We start from the raw sequence: 21352 nt of genomic DNA on the forward strand, positions 1-21352 counted from the left end.
TCGTTCATAAAATTGTCTTCTAGGATAGTCACATGCGAGCATCATGTGTACAGTGATACATAAGTCATTATGCTACAAATTATTTTTCTATATTCCTCTTTTGTAATGCAGTTAGGGTAGTACATTATATTGATTTTTTTTAATTATGTGCATAGATAAGCTATATTTTATGAATTTCACTTACATATAAAAGGCTTTTTTATGAAAAGGAACATTAGATCCTATAAGGTTAAGAAACAATGCTGGAGATAAAATACTAAACAAAATAGATCTGTCCCTATCCTCATGGAAGCTCTCTCAAATGTTTTATAAAGTTCCAAAGTCACTGGTAGGAGACAGAAATAAATTATATCACAGCATGAGGACAAAGATAATATGAAAGTAATATTTATTTGGGGCCCTGACCTGAATAAGAGTGTATGGTAAAAGAATAGAAAGGTAATAGTCATCCAGTCTATTAAGATGGAGAATAAAGATAGCAAAAGCATCGTTGGCTAGAAATATTTTATATATAAAATCTTATCACTGTGACATTTAAAAGATCAATAATTTTTAGACTATTATCTCTGTTAATATTGGCCCTAATAAAAAATTAGCCATTGGTTCTGTATTCCAAAATACATCATACAATGGAATTCTGAAGCAGGTTATCCTCAAAAATATCCTTATATTTTTGGTATAAGCCATTCAATCAAGGAATGTCTCACCCTGCTGCCATTCAGCACCAAAACTAAGTCCACATAGAAGCAATGGATAAAAGTAACTATAGGAAAGAGTTCGTTCAATCCCATGTAGACCCAGAATAGAGCTTTGATAGTTACTTGATATCTACACAAAGGACAATTAAGCAGAGGGAATACCTAAGAATTAGGCCACTGATTGTCACTAACTGTATATGCAACAGGCTGTTTACTCTTCCTCTGCTTCACTGTACCAGTTGTTATTTCCGTTAACAAAAATAAAAAACAAAAAACATATAGTTATAGATGCATGAGGAAGCTATTTAAAATATTGAATATTTTAAAGATCATCAGGAAAGAAATTAAGAAATTATGAAGTCATCCTTTGTCTCTAGAAAAAAGTGTTTCATTTTCTTTTCCTACCCATATGTGAATGATAAAAATAAAATTATAGCCTACACCCATTTTCAGGACATGCTACATTATGCTTCTATCCCACATATTCAGTAAAGGGTATTTGCAAAAGAAATCAGCTACCATGTGAATGCTTTTTGTTTTAATTGCACTCTGTAGTGCTATAAACTCTTTAATTGTTTTCTCTCCCACTGAAATATCTTAAAAACAGAATTTTCTAATTAACTCACTGGAGACTTATAAGGATATAATAGAGATAACTTGCTCTTATTTTGTCATTTGAAAGTAATTAAACAGAAGTTCTTTATTTAGGGAAAGATCAGGGCTTCGTTGATTTTTTTAAAGTTATATTTTTGGTGTATTACTGGGAGCTGTAGTTGAAAAAATAATCACTAGGAGATAGCTTGGGGTAACTTTTAAAGTTATCATTACTAATGCTCATTTAAGTCCCATTTTCTGAAGGCAAATATATAAAGCAACCAAGAAAGTTTACAACTATTCAATTAAGGAAACCTGTCTCATCCTCTACTCCAGTTTTCTAGATATTTTAGAAAAGCCGTATTTTAAAAGTTTCACTGTTTTGTTAGCAAAGCATAAAAGGACAATTCAATGCATACTTTATACCAGTAATATAATACCTACAAAGTACAGACATCAGTTAAACCCATCATATGTAATGTATCATTTAAATCGATCGTGAAACTAATGAGTAACTTAGAAAATGTTTTTGTAAAATGAAAATTATATTATGAGTTGAAAGTTCTTGTGAAAGTGCAAAATAACATAGAAATCTAAACTTTGGCATTCAGTTAAATTATGCAAAATATGGAGTTACAAATTCTCCTAATTCCCTAACTACAGAAGTATGATCTCTCCCTAAATTTCGGCTTTATTCATAGTGAACCAATATATTTGAAACTCTTGATTTAAGAAATTTTGACTGAATCCAAGTTTAACATAATGAAATGAGTTTAGTAGAACATAAATAACAATTGTGTTCTTAGAAAACAGAATCTCAGGCATAGTAAGAAAAGCATAAATTTTATGATCTCCTATGTTTCCTGTGAGTACATGAGTACATGAGCAAATATTTGTATATATGAAAGTTTTATAAGTAGTTTTATAAATTCTTTCATATTTTAATTCTCAAACACCTTTTTGATTGGAAGATATCATTCACATTATACAGACTAAGGTCAGAGGGGTTAAATGGGTTTAATAGCCCAAGACTCAAAACACAGGGCATATCTCCAAGCCCAGTACAGCCTCAAGCTCAGGTGAAGTATTCTATTAGAAATAGCATAGCACAGGTGGTTCTCAGTGTGGTGTCTTGCTCAGCAGTACCAGCATTACATGGAAGCTTGTTAGAATTTCAAATTCTCTGACCCCCTACCCAGACCACCTAACCAGGAATTGTGGGGGTGGGGCCCAGCAATCTGTTTTAACAAGACTTCTAGTGAGTGAACCCTAGGGTTTGAGAGCCACTGTTATAGTTTTATTTTTGTCTGACCTGATTAAATTGTCACATCCAGTACAATTCCACTATGTCATTCATTTTAAGGAAAGGTTTATTAAAGTATGTAAAAAATTGCCAGCCTTTATTGAATGCTTATCATGCAGCAGATATTGTTCTATGTACTATCGTTCCTTGAATCTTCACTGTAAACTGTGTTAGGTGGGTCTCTCCCCTGGTCACTGAGGCATGGAGAGATTGGATGATTTCCCTGAGGTGATGGGGCTGATGGTAGGGAAGAGGAAGTCAGGCGGAACCCGTGCACTTAACCATTCTATACACCATAGGCCTGAGATTGTGCATCCAGCAAGAACTCCTCAAGAGAATGCAGTGAGAAATACATCAAGCGTTGGAGTTAGACATACCTCGGGTTGACTCCCAGTCAGTCATTTCATGAAAATAAACTTTCAGTTGTAGAGGTGAGAGACCAGGCAAATTGTTTTTGAAATCCAAATATAAGTTTGTGACCTAATAAGTTGAAATATTTCTTTAAAGTTTCTGCTTTCCCAAAATAGTCTTCTGCCTCAGGCTTACATGGAGCATGAAATGTTAAAGAAAAAAAAAAATGTGCTGCAAGATTATTATGTTATAAACATTTATGAAAAAGGTAGCAAAATACAAGGAATCTAATGGGATTTTTTCCATGCTATTTTCCCCACTAGCAATGATGTATTTTTATTTCATTGTTGCCAGGTGTTTCCATATGGTAATCTCCATGTTCTGAAAAAAAAAAAAAAATCTGTTTAACCTTGGAAAGCAAAGGCACAAATACTTCACAAAAAGATTTCAGTTTATACCAAAATGTGGCCATGCACAAGAAGGAAGATGGTCTTTAAGTAGTTTCCTACTCTTGTTTGCATTTTCTTTTGTCTATGCAACCCCCATAAAAACACAAATCAGGGACTGGGGCTGGGGCTCAGGGTAGCGCACCTGCCTGGCTTGTGTGAGGCACTGGGTTCAATTCTCAGCATTGCATATAAATAAATAAAATAAAGATCTATCAACAACTAAAAAAGTGTTTAAAAAAATTTTTTTAAAGAAAAAACAAATCAGATCACATCACTTCCCTAATTAAACCTCCAACCAGGTCTCTTAAAATAAAATCTTATGCATGGCCTGAAGGTCCTCCATGAGATGGTCTCAGTTTCTTTCTCCCACCCTCATGCCTTCACTCGTCCCTCCTCAGTCAGGATTGATCCTTTGCTAGTCCTTAAAGTGAAGCAGGCTCTGGCCTCAGGACCTCTGCAGGGTGCTTCCCTCTTGCTCAGTAACTCTCTCCAGATGTTCACATGATGTGCTCCCAACTCCACTCTGGTCTCTACTTATATATTCTCTCTTCAGAAACACCTTTCTTAAACTACCTTTCAAATAAAAATCTTACCCCATTACCATCTATCCTAAATCCATGTTTTACTTTCTATTCAAAGAACTTCCTCTTATTTCACGTTATATATTCATTGTGTAATTTTATTTATTTTTATTTATTTTTTTTTTATTTTGGCCCTGGGGATTGAACCCAGGTCCTATTAGCCACTGAGCCACATCCCAAGTCCTTTTTATATTTTTTAACTCACACATTTGCCCAGGCTGACCCCGAACTTGTCATCCTCCTATCTCAACCTCTCCTGTTGCTGGGATTGCAGGTGTGCACCACCACGCCCAGTTCATTTGTTTACTTTTAATTATCCACACTCCCCATGGGAATTTAAGCTCCCAAAGAGTGTAGAATTTGTCTGATGTGCTGCTGTTTTTCTGACACCTGAAACAATGCACAGCACTCTTATGGTCAATTATGTTAATTATTAACTTTCTTTAATATTTTTCTTTATTTGTTTTATATACAGTATGCTGCAGAACAATCAGCTAAGACAGGTGCCCACGGAAGCTCTGCAGAATTTGGGAAGCCTCCAATCCCTGTACGTATAACTGCAATTGCAAAATGTTCAAGATCCGTTTGGGAAGGAGCATGGACATCTTCAGTTGACAATTTTACTTTGTTCCCTAGTTACTGGTCAGATCTAAGAAAATTGTGAGTGAGAGTCCATCAGAGAAACAATTGTTCACATGCTCACTAAACACTAAGATCTATGGGTGTATCCTAAAGTTCCTCTACTGCCAAAGCATCCCCATAACTTCCCACAGACATACAAACATGTTCATAAAGAATCCCACGATACATACCTTCACACACCACATGAACAACAGACATACAAATATGCTCTGTAGCAGCGTTGGTGTCCCCCACTCTGAATCCACACTTTTTGCCTCAGGACTTTCCCTCCCACCCCACCCCCCACATGCCAAGTTCAAACCACTGAATAAATAAAATTAAGTTATTTGCAAAAGGAATATTCTTGCCAGGGAGACATTTTGGAACCTGGGTTGTGATCAGTTGTTTCAGTGATTACTTGGCAAGTCTATGCCACAACTATTTTGTCAGAAAATCTTTCTCTCATCAGAATGTGTAATTGTTTACAATATATTGCATGATTTCTGATATACACATGTGTAATGTATGCTCTGATTTTACTTATACTGGAGGTCCTCATTTGTCAAACAAAATACTGCTGTCTGCTCTTGAATGCTGTGTGAGATAAATGCATTAAAAAGAGGTAAATGAATATTGCAAACTGTAGTTTAAAGTTTTGATAAAGAATTCCTTAATTAAACCCTACCTATAGTTTGCTTAATGCCTTTTACTGAGGTGACACAAGAGAAGGGGACATGTGAGATTTGGAGATAATACTTTCATCCTTTGATCTTTTTTTTTTTTTTAATGAAAGAAAATCTGTGCTTGAGATCATTTTAAGCTTTTTAATCCAGTCAAACAAAGTGACTTCCTAGGTTTTCAGCAGCCTATAGATAAACAGGCCCACAAGGGCCCCTTTGTGGCACGGGATGGTACTGTTGCCTTTTCAGGAGCCCCTTAGTGACAGGACAGTATCACTTCTCTTTTGTTGCACCGGGTTTTACCTGAAGGAAAGGAGAAGCAAAACAGTCTCCAGTTGGGTTATCTGTGTAAGGGCTCTGGGATCTCGTGGCTAAACTGAAGTGCAGATAATGGCAGTGGCCAATAGGATCTTGAAACAGCTGCGAGGCAGACAGTAGATAGAAGGATAAGAGTTTGTAACCAAAAGCCCCTATCAGCTGAAAGAAGATCACAAATAAAAGTGAACTCTTTGAGAAAGAGAAAACCATGAATCTTTTGTTCACTTGAAGTGGGTGGTGCCTCTCTGATAAAGGTTTTCAGATTTAGTTTCTTGCAGTCCAGATATTGACTATTCACCAGGTGTCTCTTGCTTTTGGGTATCTGGTTCACCCAAAGAATTACATCCTGGAACCTTCTAAATAAATATAAATATGTGCGCTCTATGAAAGATCAAGGGCTGATTTTCTAGAATGACACTTTGCACATTTAAACTGAAGGATCTAGACAGACACTCAGCCCCCAGTTACTGCTGGGTGGCCTCACTGGGTTGTGTCATGTTCTTCAGGATCCCCTTGCCCAGAGTACAAACAGTGCAAGGCAGGAGGTGTTGGCAAGATAAGGTGATGTACCATTTTTTCTTCCTGATATTTTTTGTGATGCTTTGATACAAGCATTAAGATTTGTCAAAAAGCAATCTACAGATGGATTCAGTGGTGCACGCCTATAATCCTATCAGCTTGGGAGGCCGAGGCAGGAGAATCACGAGTTCAAAGCAACTTAGTGAGGCACTAAGTGACTTAGTGAGACCCCTTTTCTAAATAAAATATTTAAAAGGCTGGGGATATGGCTGAGTGGTTAAGCAGCCCTGGGTTCAATCCCTGGTACCAAAAACAAAACAAAACAAAACAAAAAACCCTACACTTTGGTTTAACTACCAGCTCTGCAGACCGTATTGAACCAGCTGGAGGTGAGTCCTGTGTCCTGGGCACACACCAAGCCAGTTTGGAGGTTTGAGCCAGCCCCTCTAAAGTCATTCTCTTATCCCAGGTTTAAATTATAATTCTCCTGCTTCCTTAAAGCAGTTCCAACATAATGAAATATAAAATTATTGTTTTTTAGCTTAATGGTCATTACAAACAGGCATCCCTTGACCATTCTTCAATCATGTCCTGGCTATACTTTATCCTCTGTGCTAATCCAGAAGCCTCCATTAAGTGAATTTTCTCTTCTTGAACTAGAGCCCACCAGTAGATTACCACTTTGCCTTTTTAGTAACAGGGCTCCTCTTTTTATCCACTTTCATGAATTCACTCTTTTTCCCCTACTTTATTTTTTACGTTTTTTTTTTTTATATTATACATTTGCACCCTCACAAGCACTCCACACTCAACAGGGCCTAGGTGCTCATCACCCCTATTATGCATGGCTAGCCTTGTAATTTCTCCAGTGATGATTCTCAATGTCAGCTGCAAATAATCATCTAGAGAGTTCAAAAGCCTAGGCCAAAACCCATAACAATTAAAATCAGAATTTCTGAGAATAGACCCAAAAAATCAGCCATTTTTTCTTTTTTTTATATATATATTTTATTATGTTTTTGTAAAACAAACATTGAACCACTGAGCCATATCCTCAGCCTTTTTTTATATTTTATTTTGAGACAGACCTTACCAAGTTAATCAGGGCCTCATGAAGTTACTGAAGCTGGCTTTGAACTCACGACCCTCCTGCCTCAGCCTCCCAAGCCACTGGGATTATAGGCATGTGCCACTGAAGCCAGCTTCTTTTTTTTTTTTTTTTTTTCATTTATGCAGTACTAGAATTGAACCCAGGGGCACTCCACCACTGAGATACATCCCTAACCCCTTTTATTCTTATTTTGAGACAGAGTCTTGCCAAGCTGCTGAGGCTGGCTTTCAACTTTTGATCCTCCTTCTTCAGTCTCCCCAGTAACTGGGATTATAGGCATGCACCAGCATCAGTGGTTTCTGTTTTGATACTGAGGATTTAACCCAGGGGCGCTCAACCACTAAGCCACATCCCCAGCTCTTTTAAAATTATTATTATTTTTAGTTGTTGATGGACCTTTATGTAATTTATTTATTTATATGTGGTGCTGAGGATTGAACCCAGTGCCTCATGCATGCTAGGAAAATGCTCTACCACTGGAGCCACAACCCCAGTTCCCACAGCCCTTTCTTATACTTTGTTTAAAGACAGGGTTGAGTTGCTTAGCGCCTTGCTAAATTGCTGAAGCTAGGTTTGAACTCGAGATCCTCCTGCCTCAGCCTCCCAAGCCTATGGGATTACAGGTATGTGCCACCACGCCCAGCAGCATCTTTCTAACTGACTTAATTATATAGTTATGAGTTTCTTAAAGTGAAGATTAGGAAATCAGATGTCCTGAAGCATTTTCTCCAATCATCTGCAAACAATTCTTCTGACTTCTTTTCAAATCTGAAATAATAACAAAATTCATACTTCACATTCCAATATGAGCTAATAATAGAATATAAAAATCAGGCATTGCCTTGTTTATGTTTATTGTAAACAGCTCACATTTGCCTATTAATTAAACTGAACAACATAGGACAGATAAAGAGGCCACATGGTCTATTCTTCCTGCTGTTTAAATGTGGTTCATGGACTAGCTCAATCTTAGCAAGAATCTTCATTTGAACAAAATTTTCGATGATTTTTATGCAAAATTCATTTGAGAAATTAAAATTTCTACTGTTCCACTACACTAAGTGGACTACAAACCAAAAATGATTGAGAATTACTGAAGTAGATCATTTGTATTCTTTGCTCCACCCATATAGACTTAGCGTCATTGAATGAAGTTTTAGAAACCTAATATATTGTAATTGGTAACAATGCTGTAAGTGTACTCAAGTTTCAAGGGATATAATTTTCCATTTATTTCACATAAACAAAAAATTTTTGTTCATAATGAAAACACATAGGTACATTGGCATTTAACTCTCTCCTGATGCTTACAAATTGATCTACTGAAAAATCAGGACACAGGCCCGTGTGCCAGAGCCCAGCAGCCCAGATCCTACCCCTGTACAATGTGTACATTTGGCTTCTGACATGGCAATGACTGCCCAGACACTGACTAGATTTTTTTGTAATGTAATCAAATATAACTTAATTTCCTTTCTGTTTTTTTGGAAGGGAATAGGAAATGTAATCAGAATTTACAGTGAGTTGTGTTTCACCAAGAAACTTTTGGCATTGTAGACATTTGCGGACTAGGGTCAGATTACAGTGATTTGAGGGGGACTCAAAACTTAACCCTCCAGTACCCTCTTACCTTTGTTTTCATAGTTAAAAAAAAATAGATCTGTGAAAAACCATTGCCTGATTTGTGATGATCATCAATGCATTTCAAGCATCTCACTGTCATTTGTGAAGTTCAAGATGACCAAAGAGAATTGCATGTGCATGTTTGTCCAATTAACCAAAATATTATTTAAGACCTTGACTTTCATTCCAAGTCTGCACTAGCAAAGCTAATTGCAGAATATGCACAATCACAGAGATAACTGGGTTGGTAATAGAAAGTGAGGGAGAATTAAACATATCTTTATTAGTGTCTCTATTTTCCAATTAGCTAATAGTCACCTTCAGAATACAAGATTATATTTTAAACTCAAGAGGAATGTGTAATTCCTGCCTGAAGCATGATCGACCCATGCCTTTTTTTGTTTGTTTGTTTGTTTGTTTGTTTGTTACCAGGGATTGAACCCAGGAGTGCTTTACTACTGAGGCATTTCCCTGGCCCTTTTATTTTTTATTTTGAAACAGGATGTTGCGAAAAAGCTTGTTGCTTGCTAAGTTGCTGAAGCTGACTTTGAACTTGAAACCCTCCTGCCCTATCCTCCCAAGTCACTGGGATTACAGGTGTGCCCCACCGCACCTAACTACCTGCATCTTATAGTATCATCTTCAAGGTGACAGAGTCTACCCTTGCGCCCTGTGAAATGTCAGTAACTTCATTCAGACTCTTCTTTGGAAATTTTTGCTAATAATCAAAAAGAGAGAGAGAGAGAGAGAGAGAGAGAGAGAGTGAGTAAGCAAAAGGAAAGGGTGAGGAGGAAGTGGTGGGGCTCACAGTATTGAGCAGAAAGTAAGGCAAGCCTAGAACAGCAGCAGTTTTAGTTTTCTTCTATTACTATCAGGACCCTATTAAGTGTCAAGCCCAGGGTATAGCATGAGGCAGAAATAACAGAGGACAAGTATAAGCAAAGAATGGTGAGATAACCAAGAGGCTTAAAAAAATCAAAGGGGCTAAAAAATAAAAATTAAAAAAAAAACAGTGATTTTACTATTGGTGACATTCCTTCCACTATAAGTCTCCAGAAAGAGAGGATACAAGCCTAAACAACACAAATATATTGTGCTACTAGTTTGTTTTGTTTACACACACACACACACACACACACACACATACACACACACACACAAATGCCAGTACATTAAGTATAGCATGTTGGGAGGGAGATATACTCAGAAGTTCTAGAGTCTATGAAGTTTGGTTGCTGCACTAAGAATTCATTTTCCAGAATCATACACAAATCAGCACCCCATGAATTCCCTGCCCCCTCAACTTAGACATAAGGGACATATTATTTTCAAAGGCAAAGACCTTTCTACACAATATTTACAAGAAGAGAAGCTAAAATTGAAGCATGTTCCGCAAGTAATATATGGAGAAAAAATTGAATAGTTTATGTAAGAGGCCATGCAAGCAATATTCTTCCATGAGATTATCTGCCAGAGCCATGATAAGTTGCCTTCGCAGCTATCCTGCCTGACAGACAAATAAAGAGAACGTGGGAGTTGTGAAATAAGAAGTAAAATAAAAATATTTTTAACCTCCTAAGGTAAAATGAAGGTTAAACTTGGAAAGCAGATTGGACTCATTGGGTGCTAAAGGGATGAGAGTTGGGGAAGGCATATTGTGAGTGGGGCTGTGTTTGGGGATAGATGGGGGTCTGTGATGAATCGTGGGAAGACACCAGGCGAGCAGTAGAAAATGGGAATATTGTAGAGATGGAACCAGAATGCAGAACTGATTAAAGACCCAAAGTCATGAAGCAGCCAACATTTTATAAGCACTTTTACATCCCACTTCATCCTCAGCAGGCTCGCAAGGTCAGTACTGACACTATCCCTTTCCTGGTGATGGGGAAGCAAAAAAGCCAAGAGGGTGGCTGACCTTCCCAAGGTCAAGTGGCTTGCAATGGAGTTCAGCTACAAAGAAGCTTCAGACAAGAACTCTGGTCTGTCAGACCCCAAAATCTGCCCAATTCACCACCACATTTTTCTTAACATCTTGAATCACCTGCGAGAAAGAATGGGCACTAAACACAGGGAGGGAAAGCTTGACAGGAACACAAGTATAGACACGTGTTGTGAAGATTCAAAAAAAAGATAGCTGTAATGCTGCAAAATGGAAATAAATAAACTGAAATTGGAAAGGGAACAGTATCAAAATGTGGACCAGTCTTTTAGGTGTTTCTCTATGCAGTTGGTTGTCTATCCCTATGAGGTAGAAATCATCTCTATTTTCCTGATGAGAAAACTGTAGGTGAGAAAGGAAAAGGTGTCTTGCCACCATTACAAAGTAAGTGTTGATTAGACAAAGAGAAAAGAATAGTCCCAACCAAAGGAATTAGTATGCAACCACTCATGGGGGTAGGGTGCTATTAACATTAAGGACCAAGGAACAAATCCATCAAGAATCAAGAGGCTCTAGGTGAAGAAAAGTGCCAGAAGAAACTTGGAAGGCAGGTGAGGACCAGGCCCTGTGAGACCCATTGGGAACAGAAGATGATGTCAAGGATTTCAGTCTATATTATTGGGTAGACATCCACTGGAGGGCGTTCAGCAGGGTCTGTCCTGTTGAAGCATCTAGTTGAGAAAAGAGAAAGTTGTCAGAATGGAGGCAGTGGTGATGGAGAAAAGGAGACGGATTTGAAAAATATTTAGAATGTGAAATTACCAGTGTTTGTTAATGAATTTGCTCTGAAGAATAAAGTAGAAGGATGTGTCAAAGATGATTCCTAAGTTTTGGGTTTATTCAACTATGTGCTTAATGTAGCCAATCACTGGGATAAGAAACACTGGTAGAGGACAGTATGGGGATAGGGAGGTAGAAGAGGAAGATAATCAGTTTGGACTTCAAACCTTGTGTTTGAAGAAGAACAACTAAATGGAGATGGCACAAAATTTGAAATCCAGATTTGCACCTTAAAAAAGCAGAAAAGTTGAAACTTTGGTTAAGTCCCCTAACCATGCATTTCTCTTAACATTTCATCATGATTTATTTGTCTGACTATGATAGAGACACAAGACCGTACCTGCTGAGTTTTTTGCTAGATCCCAGCACCAGGTAGAGTTCCCAGGACAAAGACAGCCCTCAAGAAGTATGGCTTAAACTGAAGACCCAAACTCTAAGTGGTGTTCTTAGGTGGTACTGAGGATCCACTTATCTCCCCAGCTTTTACTGCATTTAACCTGCATTTACTCTCTCCCTGGCTCCAGACTCTAACTATGTGCCCTGGCTTTTCCCACATGCCTTTCTGGGACTGAGAGTTGAACCCCGTGATTCCTGAAGGGATTTTAGAGTTGATGTATCTACCAGAATTCATTTTCCTATTGTCTCAGCTGAGGACTCCCTGCTTTAAGAGTAGGGATACAGGAAAAATTTTATGATATTATGTCTCAAAAGGTTGACAGGATTTGGACAGGCAGGGGGATGTTTATGAATACAGAGTCCAGAATTACTGTGGGAAAGAACTAAAAATGAGAACTGAGTGGACCAAGAAATAAAAGTCTAGCAGGTTTAGGTGGGTAGAGAGGCTTCAAAAACAGAATGGGAAGTTTGGGTTTGAAAGGAATGATAGTATGGAAGTATAGATTCCTAGCAGGGAAATGACATGGAGTACAATTTAACAGAGATTAATCTGGCAGCAGTCTACAGGATTAATGGAAGAGATACGAGATCAAAGCCAAAAAGTCTAGCTCAGAGGCTGTTGCAGTAATGCAGGTGTGAAGAGATAAGAGACTTAACTAGACAGTCCAAGTGGAGGGTCTCAGAGATGAAGATGAATGGAGAGGGCTGGTGAATGATTGGCTGGAAGGCAATAGAAGATTCAAAAACTACCCCTCAATTTCAAACCCTAGTGGTACTTGGGAGACTAATGGTGCCCCTGACAAAAAGAGGATCTTTGTTTTCTGCAGAGAAAAACAAAACTCAAGAAGTCACTGCTCACAATACTTTGGCTAGAGATCATCTCCTTGTTGGAAAAAAAATTCACAACAGTGGTGACCACTAAGAAACTGCAACTTAATATGATTTGACTTAAAAATATATTCTTTGGAGCTAGAGATGTCACTCAGTGGTGGAGCACTTTTCCTGTATGTGTGAGACCCTGAGGTTAATCCCCAGCACACAAAAATAAAAAGTGTATAAATATATATGGAGGGATGGATAGATAGATAGATAGATAGATAGATAGATAGACAAACAGACGATAGAGTCTTGCACTCCTTGGTAATTCAGAGAGACAGGGGTTTGATTCTCTTAGACACTTTTCATTCAGCTCCTAGTCAAGACAACTTACTAACTAGTCTCTAAATTATTGCACTTTAATAACCTGAAGACTTTCTTTCCCTAAACTGGAAAGGTGGAAAATAGGTCTAAAGCAATGCTTCCTGGAGGACACATTAGGTTTCACATGGTGAAAATCAAGACTGAGGTGGAAATATCCCCTCTAAGCACTCATGGTCTTTACATGAATCCATTTGCTAAATTATCTTCCTAGGATACAGAAAGTTTCCCATATATGGCAAATTCATTAAAAGGTGAAAGTCCATGTTGGGGTCACTCCATAAATATTTAAAAATGGTAATCACCACAACAAAAGTAATGATCATATTATTGTGAAGAATTCGTTTAAATCAATTTTAATTCAATCTGTAAGGGTTCATATAGATGAACTTCTATCCTGATGATCTTGTGGTAGGATTTAGGTCTAATGATGCACTGATTCCAGTGCAATACAACTTCAAAACAGCGAAATTTCATCATAGTTTGTGCACTTTGTTAAATTGTATTATATATAGATCTGGAACTACATGTTTTTCGTGTTATTTTAAAAGTAAGATAATAATTGGGAATGCTTTCATTTTTCAAAACATAAATGAACTAAATCTCTGTGGTCCCCCAGCTATGTATGACTTTTTTCAAGGATGGTAAGATGATCTTACAAAATGTAAAATGCATGTACTATATGACAGAGCTTTAAAACTTACAAAGGGCCAATTCCAGGGCTTGGAAGACTGAGACAGGAGTATTTCAAGTTCAAAGCCAGCCTCAACAATTTAGGGTGGTCCTAAGCAACTTAGTGAGATCCTATCTCAAAATAAAAACTAAAAAGGACCAAGGATGTAGCTCAGTGGTAAATTGCCCCTGGATTCAATCCCCAGTGCCCAAAAGCAAAGCAAAACAAAACAAAACAAAAAACTTACAAAGGAAAACTCCTCAACTAAATATAAAAGTGCAGGGTCAGTCATGAAAATGCCATGCTCCCTAATTCTGCTTGCTACATAAGAATCCCCATAATCTGTGTAATGCCGCTGCAACATTCTTCACACTTTTGGCTTTTTTCTTTCCTCCCAGTCATCCATGTTAATAATTGACATTATTACAGTCATCTCAGCAGAGAATTAGCCAAGATCAATGGCTTATCTTTTGTCTAACGCTTTCTTCTTTGTGGTTAATGGCTCATCAAAGACATTCTCAAACAAAGATATAAGTTTATGTGATACATGGGCAAGGTGTCATATACAAGATAAATAAAGGACCATTTTCTGGAACAATAGCAAGAATGATCTCATAGTCTTTAATCCCTACAAAAAAAAATGTCATTTATAAATCAAAAGTTTCCTTTAGAAGTATGCAGCAGATAAGCATACTCTTTCTTTTAAAAGAGGAAATTTTCACAGTTAACCCCTTATGTATAATCTTAAGAACAAAGACTTTAAACAGAAAGAAAATGAGCTTTTTTTTTTGCCATTGCCTACACATAAAAGATTAAATTTCTGCCATTGTCTTCCAGCTCTTTGCCACATAAAACACATTGATATTCCAGAATGCCATGCACAAAACTAAAATTCACCGTTTTATTTCTATTGCACATAATACTGAGTAGTATTCATCCCTGCTCTTGCATAGTCATCATCTTCCCAGTTGCCCGGCCAGAATGTAAGTCACAGAGCTTTTTTTTTTTTCTCCCTCTCTGGTCACACCTGGTGAGTCACCAAGTTCTATCAAGTCAACTTATTCAACATCCCTCAAATTAGGCCCTTCCTCTCCATTCCCACATTACTTCCAGGCATTCATCCTTCTCACCTTGATCACTGCAATTACCTTGATCATTTGCTCCTCTATTAGTCCCTCCTGCCCACTGCTATCTATCATGATGAGCTTTCCACACAGCTCTTCTTAGGGTCAGGAGTCAGTATAGATACCCCCACTCCAGAGAAACATCTTATGCAGACCCTGAAGATTTCTTGGATAGGGTAGGACATTTCTCATAGACTGGTAGCCCAGAAGCCTTCTGGGATTGACATTATCCAGACTCCAAGCACTTAACTTTGGAGTTCTTAAAGCCTGTTGAGGTAAACTGGATTGCCTGGGTCAGGTCCCAGAGGTGAGGAAAAGCAACCCAAGTCCCACGAGAGACTGTGCCCTTGGCCAAGCAGCCAGAGCAGCAAAATCCCTTAGGCAGAGAACTGAGTTATTTCAACATAAGCCCAAAGGTCATAACAAAGCCATTTCTCACCAGTGGTAGCCCTCTAAGTCTTTACAAAGACTCATCAGAATTCTGTTCTTGCACCAGATGATGTCATGCTTCTCTCCCACTATTTTAGTCTTTGGGTTCTCCATTGTCCCTATGCTGGCCAACACAGAATATGAGCACGTCTTTTTCTCTGTGATGGAACTTGCTATAACAGTCAACAAAACATGCAGTGTAGCTGCTGAACATGCATATTAAGGGATGTTTGATGAGGAGAGAAGCAACAGTTCTGCTAGTTCACATGACAAAATGAAAAAATAACAATCTCCAATAGAGAATATGGAATTGCAAAAAATTGAACTACAAGAAGAATAAAAAAAAAAACTTTTTTAGAGTGTGAAAAAAGTGGTACCACCCCCAAAATCTGAAAATTTTTCCTTAAATTATAAAGTCTATCACTTGTAGAATGCTTTGTTTTAAAAAATGTCCATGTACGTTTTCTAATTTAATTCTCACAGTAATTCTGTGACACAATGTGATTCTGCTTTATAGATATGAAAATTGACCCAGAGACATTGATCGATATGTCCCCAAATCTCATAAGAATGAGTGGCAGAGTCTTGACTTAAATGTGTCTTAATTCTTCTAATTCCATAATTCTTAATTCTTCTAAGTCTAGTTTACCATATGCCCATTACAGAGGTGGTTGTAAATGACATAGGAAGTAGCCTAAATTTTGTTTTATGATTTCACTGTGGTTCCTTAAGCAGTATAAATGGGGTGCCGTTTCTCATATAGTGATCACTTTTCACATTGTTTTTCAAGATAATAATTAAGAAGTTTTATTTGTCTGAATTGAAGGTGAAGCCTCTCACACTGTTTTTTCAATGTTTTACTTTGCTCTGACTAATGGGCGTGTGGGTTTTGTGCTGCCTGTCACATTTTGATGAATGCATAAATGTTAAGATCATTGCTAGGAACTTTCTCTGAGAACATACCATCTCTCACATGTTGCCACTTCTCCTTTGACTTAAGAATAAAGATGTTATAGTCAGTAACATATCAGAACCACAACATTTTGCCCTATTGTGTAATGGGAATATGTGTGTGTATGTTAGACAGGTACATAACGTGACAATAATACAAGTACACAACATGACAATAACACTAAAGGCTGAAAAAAAGGAGTCATTTATTATACCTAATTGCAGACACCTCTTGACCATTTCTGTTATGAGAAATGAAACAGCCTGCTTTTCTCAGACCTGAAATTCACTGACAGTCTAGCACTTACTTTAGTCAAATTTGCCTGAATAAAAATTGACTTTACTTCTTTTTTTTTTTCCTATGGCTCAATGATCAAAGACAAAAAAAACACAATTTTTACCCAGCTTCAGATAATAATAACTTAAAATAATTAAGTTGTATAAGTCTTTTTTATAAGTCCTATTGTATTTTCTCCTTTAATCAGAAAGAAACACTGTAAGAAAGAGAGAAGTTATCCCCATTTTATAGATGCTAAAGCTATGGTCTATTGACTTATTCATGGTCCCAGCTACTATAATGACTTGATCCTGGGACTTCCATGCCCAAATCTCTGCGCTAATTCACAGATATTAAGCTGCCTGCACACACACAAACACACACACACACACACACACACACACACACATTCCTTTTGACTTGCACAAAATAGAAATAATAATGAAGCATTTAAAAAGTGGAAGTATAATGTCACTCTGTTGCTCCTGATAGATAATAAGTATATAATTGAGCTATATTTTATATGTGTATATTTTCTTGTACTGTATAGTGATGCTTATCTTAAACTTCACTGCTTAAATATTGCATTTTCCAAGCATATGAATAGAAAATGTTCAGCTGCCTGAAAAAGACCAGATTGACACAATATAAGCCTTTTGTTTACTCACTGAATAGGCACAACTTGTGCCCTGCCAGCTGCTTTGCCCACAGTCTTAACCTTGTTCCTTAAGAACCACCTGTACAATAGCTAGATAATTAATTCCATACTCCATTTCAGACTTGGGATATTCTGTTAAGATTAATTCAGACATAGAAGAAGAGACTAGAATGGTGGCTACCAAGGGTCTACAGGGTTGAGAGGGAGAACAGGGAGATGTTGCATCAAAAGTAGCAAGTCTCACGTAGCATGAATAAGTTCTGGCAATCATTGTAGAGTATAGTAATTATAATTAATAGTACTGCATTGTGTACTTGAAAATTGCTAATTGCTAAATATTCCTACCACACACAAAAAAATGGTAAATATGGGAGGGATATTAATTAGTTTGATTCAATCATTTTACAATGTAAACATATAGCAAAACATAACATTGTACATAAGTATATGCATTTTTATTTGTCAATTATACCATTATAAAACTAGGAGGGGATGGACTGGGGTTGTGGTTCAGTGGCAGTGCACTTGCCTCGCACGTATGGGAAACTGGGATCTATCCTCAGCACTGCATAAAAATAAATAAATAAAATAAAGGTATTGTGTCCATCTACGACTAAAAGCATATTGAAAAAAACTGGGAGGGGAAAATGACATCAAATAATGGCTTTTAGTGTGAACAGTGTACAACACACTAAATTAGGTTGGAACCATGGAGGCCAGGTGGCCATAGGTTCTGAAACCCTTCATTTTTAAGTACTATCTATTGAGAGCTTCTTAAATGAAGAAACTGTGTAGTGGAAATGGTGCATTCAGGATGCCTGAAAGTCTTTGCTATGGACTATTAGGTCTGGGGTCTTAGTATTTGGAGTGTTAGGACTCTGAACAATTGCTCCGACTTATTTTATTTCCAACAGCCAATTTGAATGAGATAATAGTGTGGAGGTCAGATTCCATCCTTTTTTCTGAGGAAGACAAAGTGATTCATAAAAGATAGCTGTCCAGAGAAATGCACTTATTAGCATAGAGAACTAATACTAGGACCACTTCACATCAATAGCCATTTAAAATATCTAAAAGACAAACCTCTGACTCGATGCCTTTTCTATTAATATACCCTAACATCTACACTGAACTGTGAGATTGGTCATTTTCAAGGCTTTTAGGAGCCACTTATAGTTTCAATGTGCAATCAACAGGCAATAATCAGACAATATGTCTACTGAAACTCAGAGGCTCAGACTGTATTATAAAGTCCCTAGTCTTTAGTTCCTGCAGTAGTTAAGGAGAGTTTGCATATGTGCTTTTCCTCTAGTCAAAAGCAATCACCTCCTCCTTCCCTAACCTGAACATGGGCTGAGCAAGTTGTGGCTGGAGAAACAAGGAGAGATGGTGTTGAGTTTTCCTAAACATTTCCAGTTTCATTTGTCAACAGAACCATGAGATGTCGGGAAGCTTTTTGCTGTCTATGATGATGGTTAGTCTGTTGGAAACTTAAGTGTCTGTGGGTGACAACACCCAACTCTTGAAATTCGTTCCAAGTGCCCTTATCTCATTTATAACCAAAACTTGGCCCAGGGCCTTTAAGGTGTCACTTTTTTCCATTCGGTTGGTAGACATAAGAACCAGAGAGGACAATTAGAATGACATTATGTGACCAAAAGTGAGGAAGCCATTTTCTAGAGAGATCAGTTCACTACCACAGAGAATTCTATTTCTAAACTGTTTAAATTTGGTTTGCAGGAGATTATTTTGTGATCCTGGTGTGCTTCCTGCATCTGTTTAGTCTTAAATGCTTCCGAAAACATTTTTCAAAATCCTCTCGTGATTTTCTAATCCTTCCTAATACATGGACTGCTTAAAATGCAACTCTTCCTATTTTTTTTTTCTTTAATCCTAGCTTTGAAAATGCAAACGTGTGATTCTTAAAAACAGATTGAAAAGAAAAATGAGCGAGGGACATTGGAAGCATAGCTGAGTGATGCTGATTCTATTGTTCATGTGTCTCAAAGAAAATTTCAAACTACATGAGTGTTGTCAATTCTATGAGAAAAGTGAGGGCATTTAATTACAGCCACAATTTATATTGGATCAGGGTAAAATAAATGTATTGCACTCCCTCTGCTGGCTCTGAAGTTCCAACAGCTCATTATCCAGACCTATTTTTAGATGTAGTTCCCCACTTTAAAAAAGAAGAAAATACTGGAGTGTGGAAAAAGGAAACAAGAGCTGGAAAACTGTCAATTTTATTATTAGTTTATAATGTCAAAGGAACAAACATCACCCAAGGCAAATGATTAGGATGAGCAGAAGAGCCAGGAGTTTTTAGGCTCTTCAACATAGCACTAAGAGAAAGGGAAGGGCTGCCTCTCCTTACCCAGGCCTAGAAGCCTTTAAAAATTACTGAATTCTGTCAAATACTGAAATAATATTTTCTCAAGCTTAAGGAACAAACTAATAGATTCATATGTTGAATATGTTCAAAACGGCCCAGGAATATACAGGCATTCATTTGGCTTGGGGTGGAAGAGAGAAGGGAACGCGACTGACTATCTGTCACCTGTAGTCAGAGGGGAAAGCTGAAGATCATTACATTGAAGCTGTATACCTTGGGGAGGCCACATTACCCACAAGCCTGGAAGAAATACCGTGGAGTTTTAGAGCCAGGAGGCCTGAGAAACACTGATTCCTAAGAAACACTGGTTCGTGAGCTAAAGGGAGAATCCATCAGTTGAGGAAAATGGTGCAGATGTCAGGGACCCTGAGTATCTCAGTTGTTTCACTCTAGTTGATGGGTACATGCAGGGATTTCGTGCAAAGTCCAGCTTCGGCGTGGCGTTTGCTCTCTTTTCCATTCTCATTCACTCTCTTCCACAGGCGTCTAGATGCCAACCACATCAGCTACGTGCCACCCAGCTGTTTCAGTGGCCTGCATTCCCTGAGGCACCTGTGGCTAGATGACAATGCCCTGACAGAAGTCCCTGTCCAGGCTTTCAGAAGTTTATCAGCATTGCAAGCCATGACCTTGGCCCTGAACAAAATACACCACATACCAGACTATGCCTTTGGAAACCTCTCCAGCTTAGTAGTTCTGTAAGTTTTATTGATTTTGCTCTCTCTTCTAACAGTTTCTAAATTCACTCTAGACCTTGGCCTTAAAATGATGGTCCTTCAAAACTTGAACGGACACATTTTATGGGAGGACAACTCCCTGCCCCTCTCCCCAAAATGAGTTACAAATGTTCCAATTGTGTAAACGACTTAAATAACATTTATCAAGCACCTGATAAGTGCCAAGAACTGCTAGGCATGCAAAAATGATAAGTTATGACCTCTACTTTAGTGGAACCCATTGTATATTGAAAAAGAAATCACAGCACTATACAGTTAATACAGTAACCAAAGTTATTTGTTTAAAAGTCCTCATTTTTTATAATAGTTGAGAGCTCAGGTCAAACTGAAAGATGCCTTATTATTTTATAATATGTATCAATAATATTAATACTATCTATTAAATACTTCTTGAGTCAAGGAAAGAGAAAGAAGAACCATCACCTGACAGCAAGTTATGCATTTGTACAGCTTTTTTCTGTTAGGTCTAGATTTCATTACTTTAGTATATCAAAATGATTCTTGAATAAGTAATGTTAGAAAAATAATCAGTCTCCTTTAAGGGTGAAGCAGTATTCCCCCTCATGTATAATAGAGTAGCCAATCAATGTTGAGACAGGAAAACAACTACTGCTCAAAAGGCTCTGAAATCAATTGGCTTTAGTGTATTAGTGAGCTTTCCCTCACTGTAACAAAATACTTGAGACAAACAACTGAATGGAGGAAAAGTTTATTTTGGCTCACGGTGTCAGAGGTTTTGATCCATGGCCATTTGGTCCTGTTGCTTTATGGAGGACTTGTGGCAAGATGGCAGATCATCATAGTAGGCAGTGTGTGGTGGGACAAAGCTGCTTACTTTATGCCAGCTGGGAGGACTGGATCCCAATATCCCCTTCAAGGGCACTTCCCCAATTACCAACTTCCCTCCACTAGGTTCCACCTCCTAAAGATTGCACCACCTCCCAGGAATGC

General features: G+C 37.7%; 1 protein-coding gene across 3 annotated transcripts in view; it reads left to right on the plus strand.

Moving 5' to 3' along the window:
• Positions 1-21352, plus strand: part of Lgr5 (leucine rich repeat containing G protein-coupled receptor 5) — a 122008-nt gene that overhangs the window by 75742 nt on the left and 24914 nt on the right. For 2 of the 3 annotated variants that reach the window (XM_076853113.1, XM_076853114.1), the window contains exons 4-5: positions 4452-4523; positions 20147-20362. In XM_076853113.1, the coding sequence (XP_076709228.1) occupies positions 4452-4523; positions 20147-20362 (288 nt within the window). The remainder of the gene's footprint in view (positions 1-4451; positions 4524-20146; positions 20363-21352) is intronic. The other variant, XM_076853115.1, reaches the window with a different exon arrangement.

The sequence above is a fragment of the Callospermophilus lateralis genome, chromosome 4 (assembly GCF_048772815.1).
Source record: "Callospermophilus lateralis isolate mCalLat2 chromosome 4, mCalLat2.hap1, whole genome shotgun sequence".
Lineage (NCBI taxonomy): Eukaryota > Metazoa > Chordata > Mammalia > Rodentia > Sciuridae > Callospermophilus > Callospermophilus lateralis.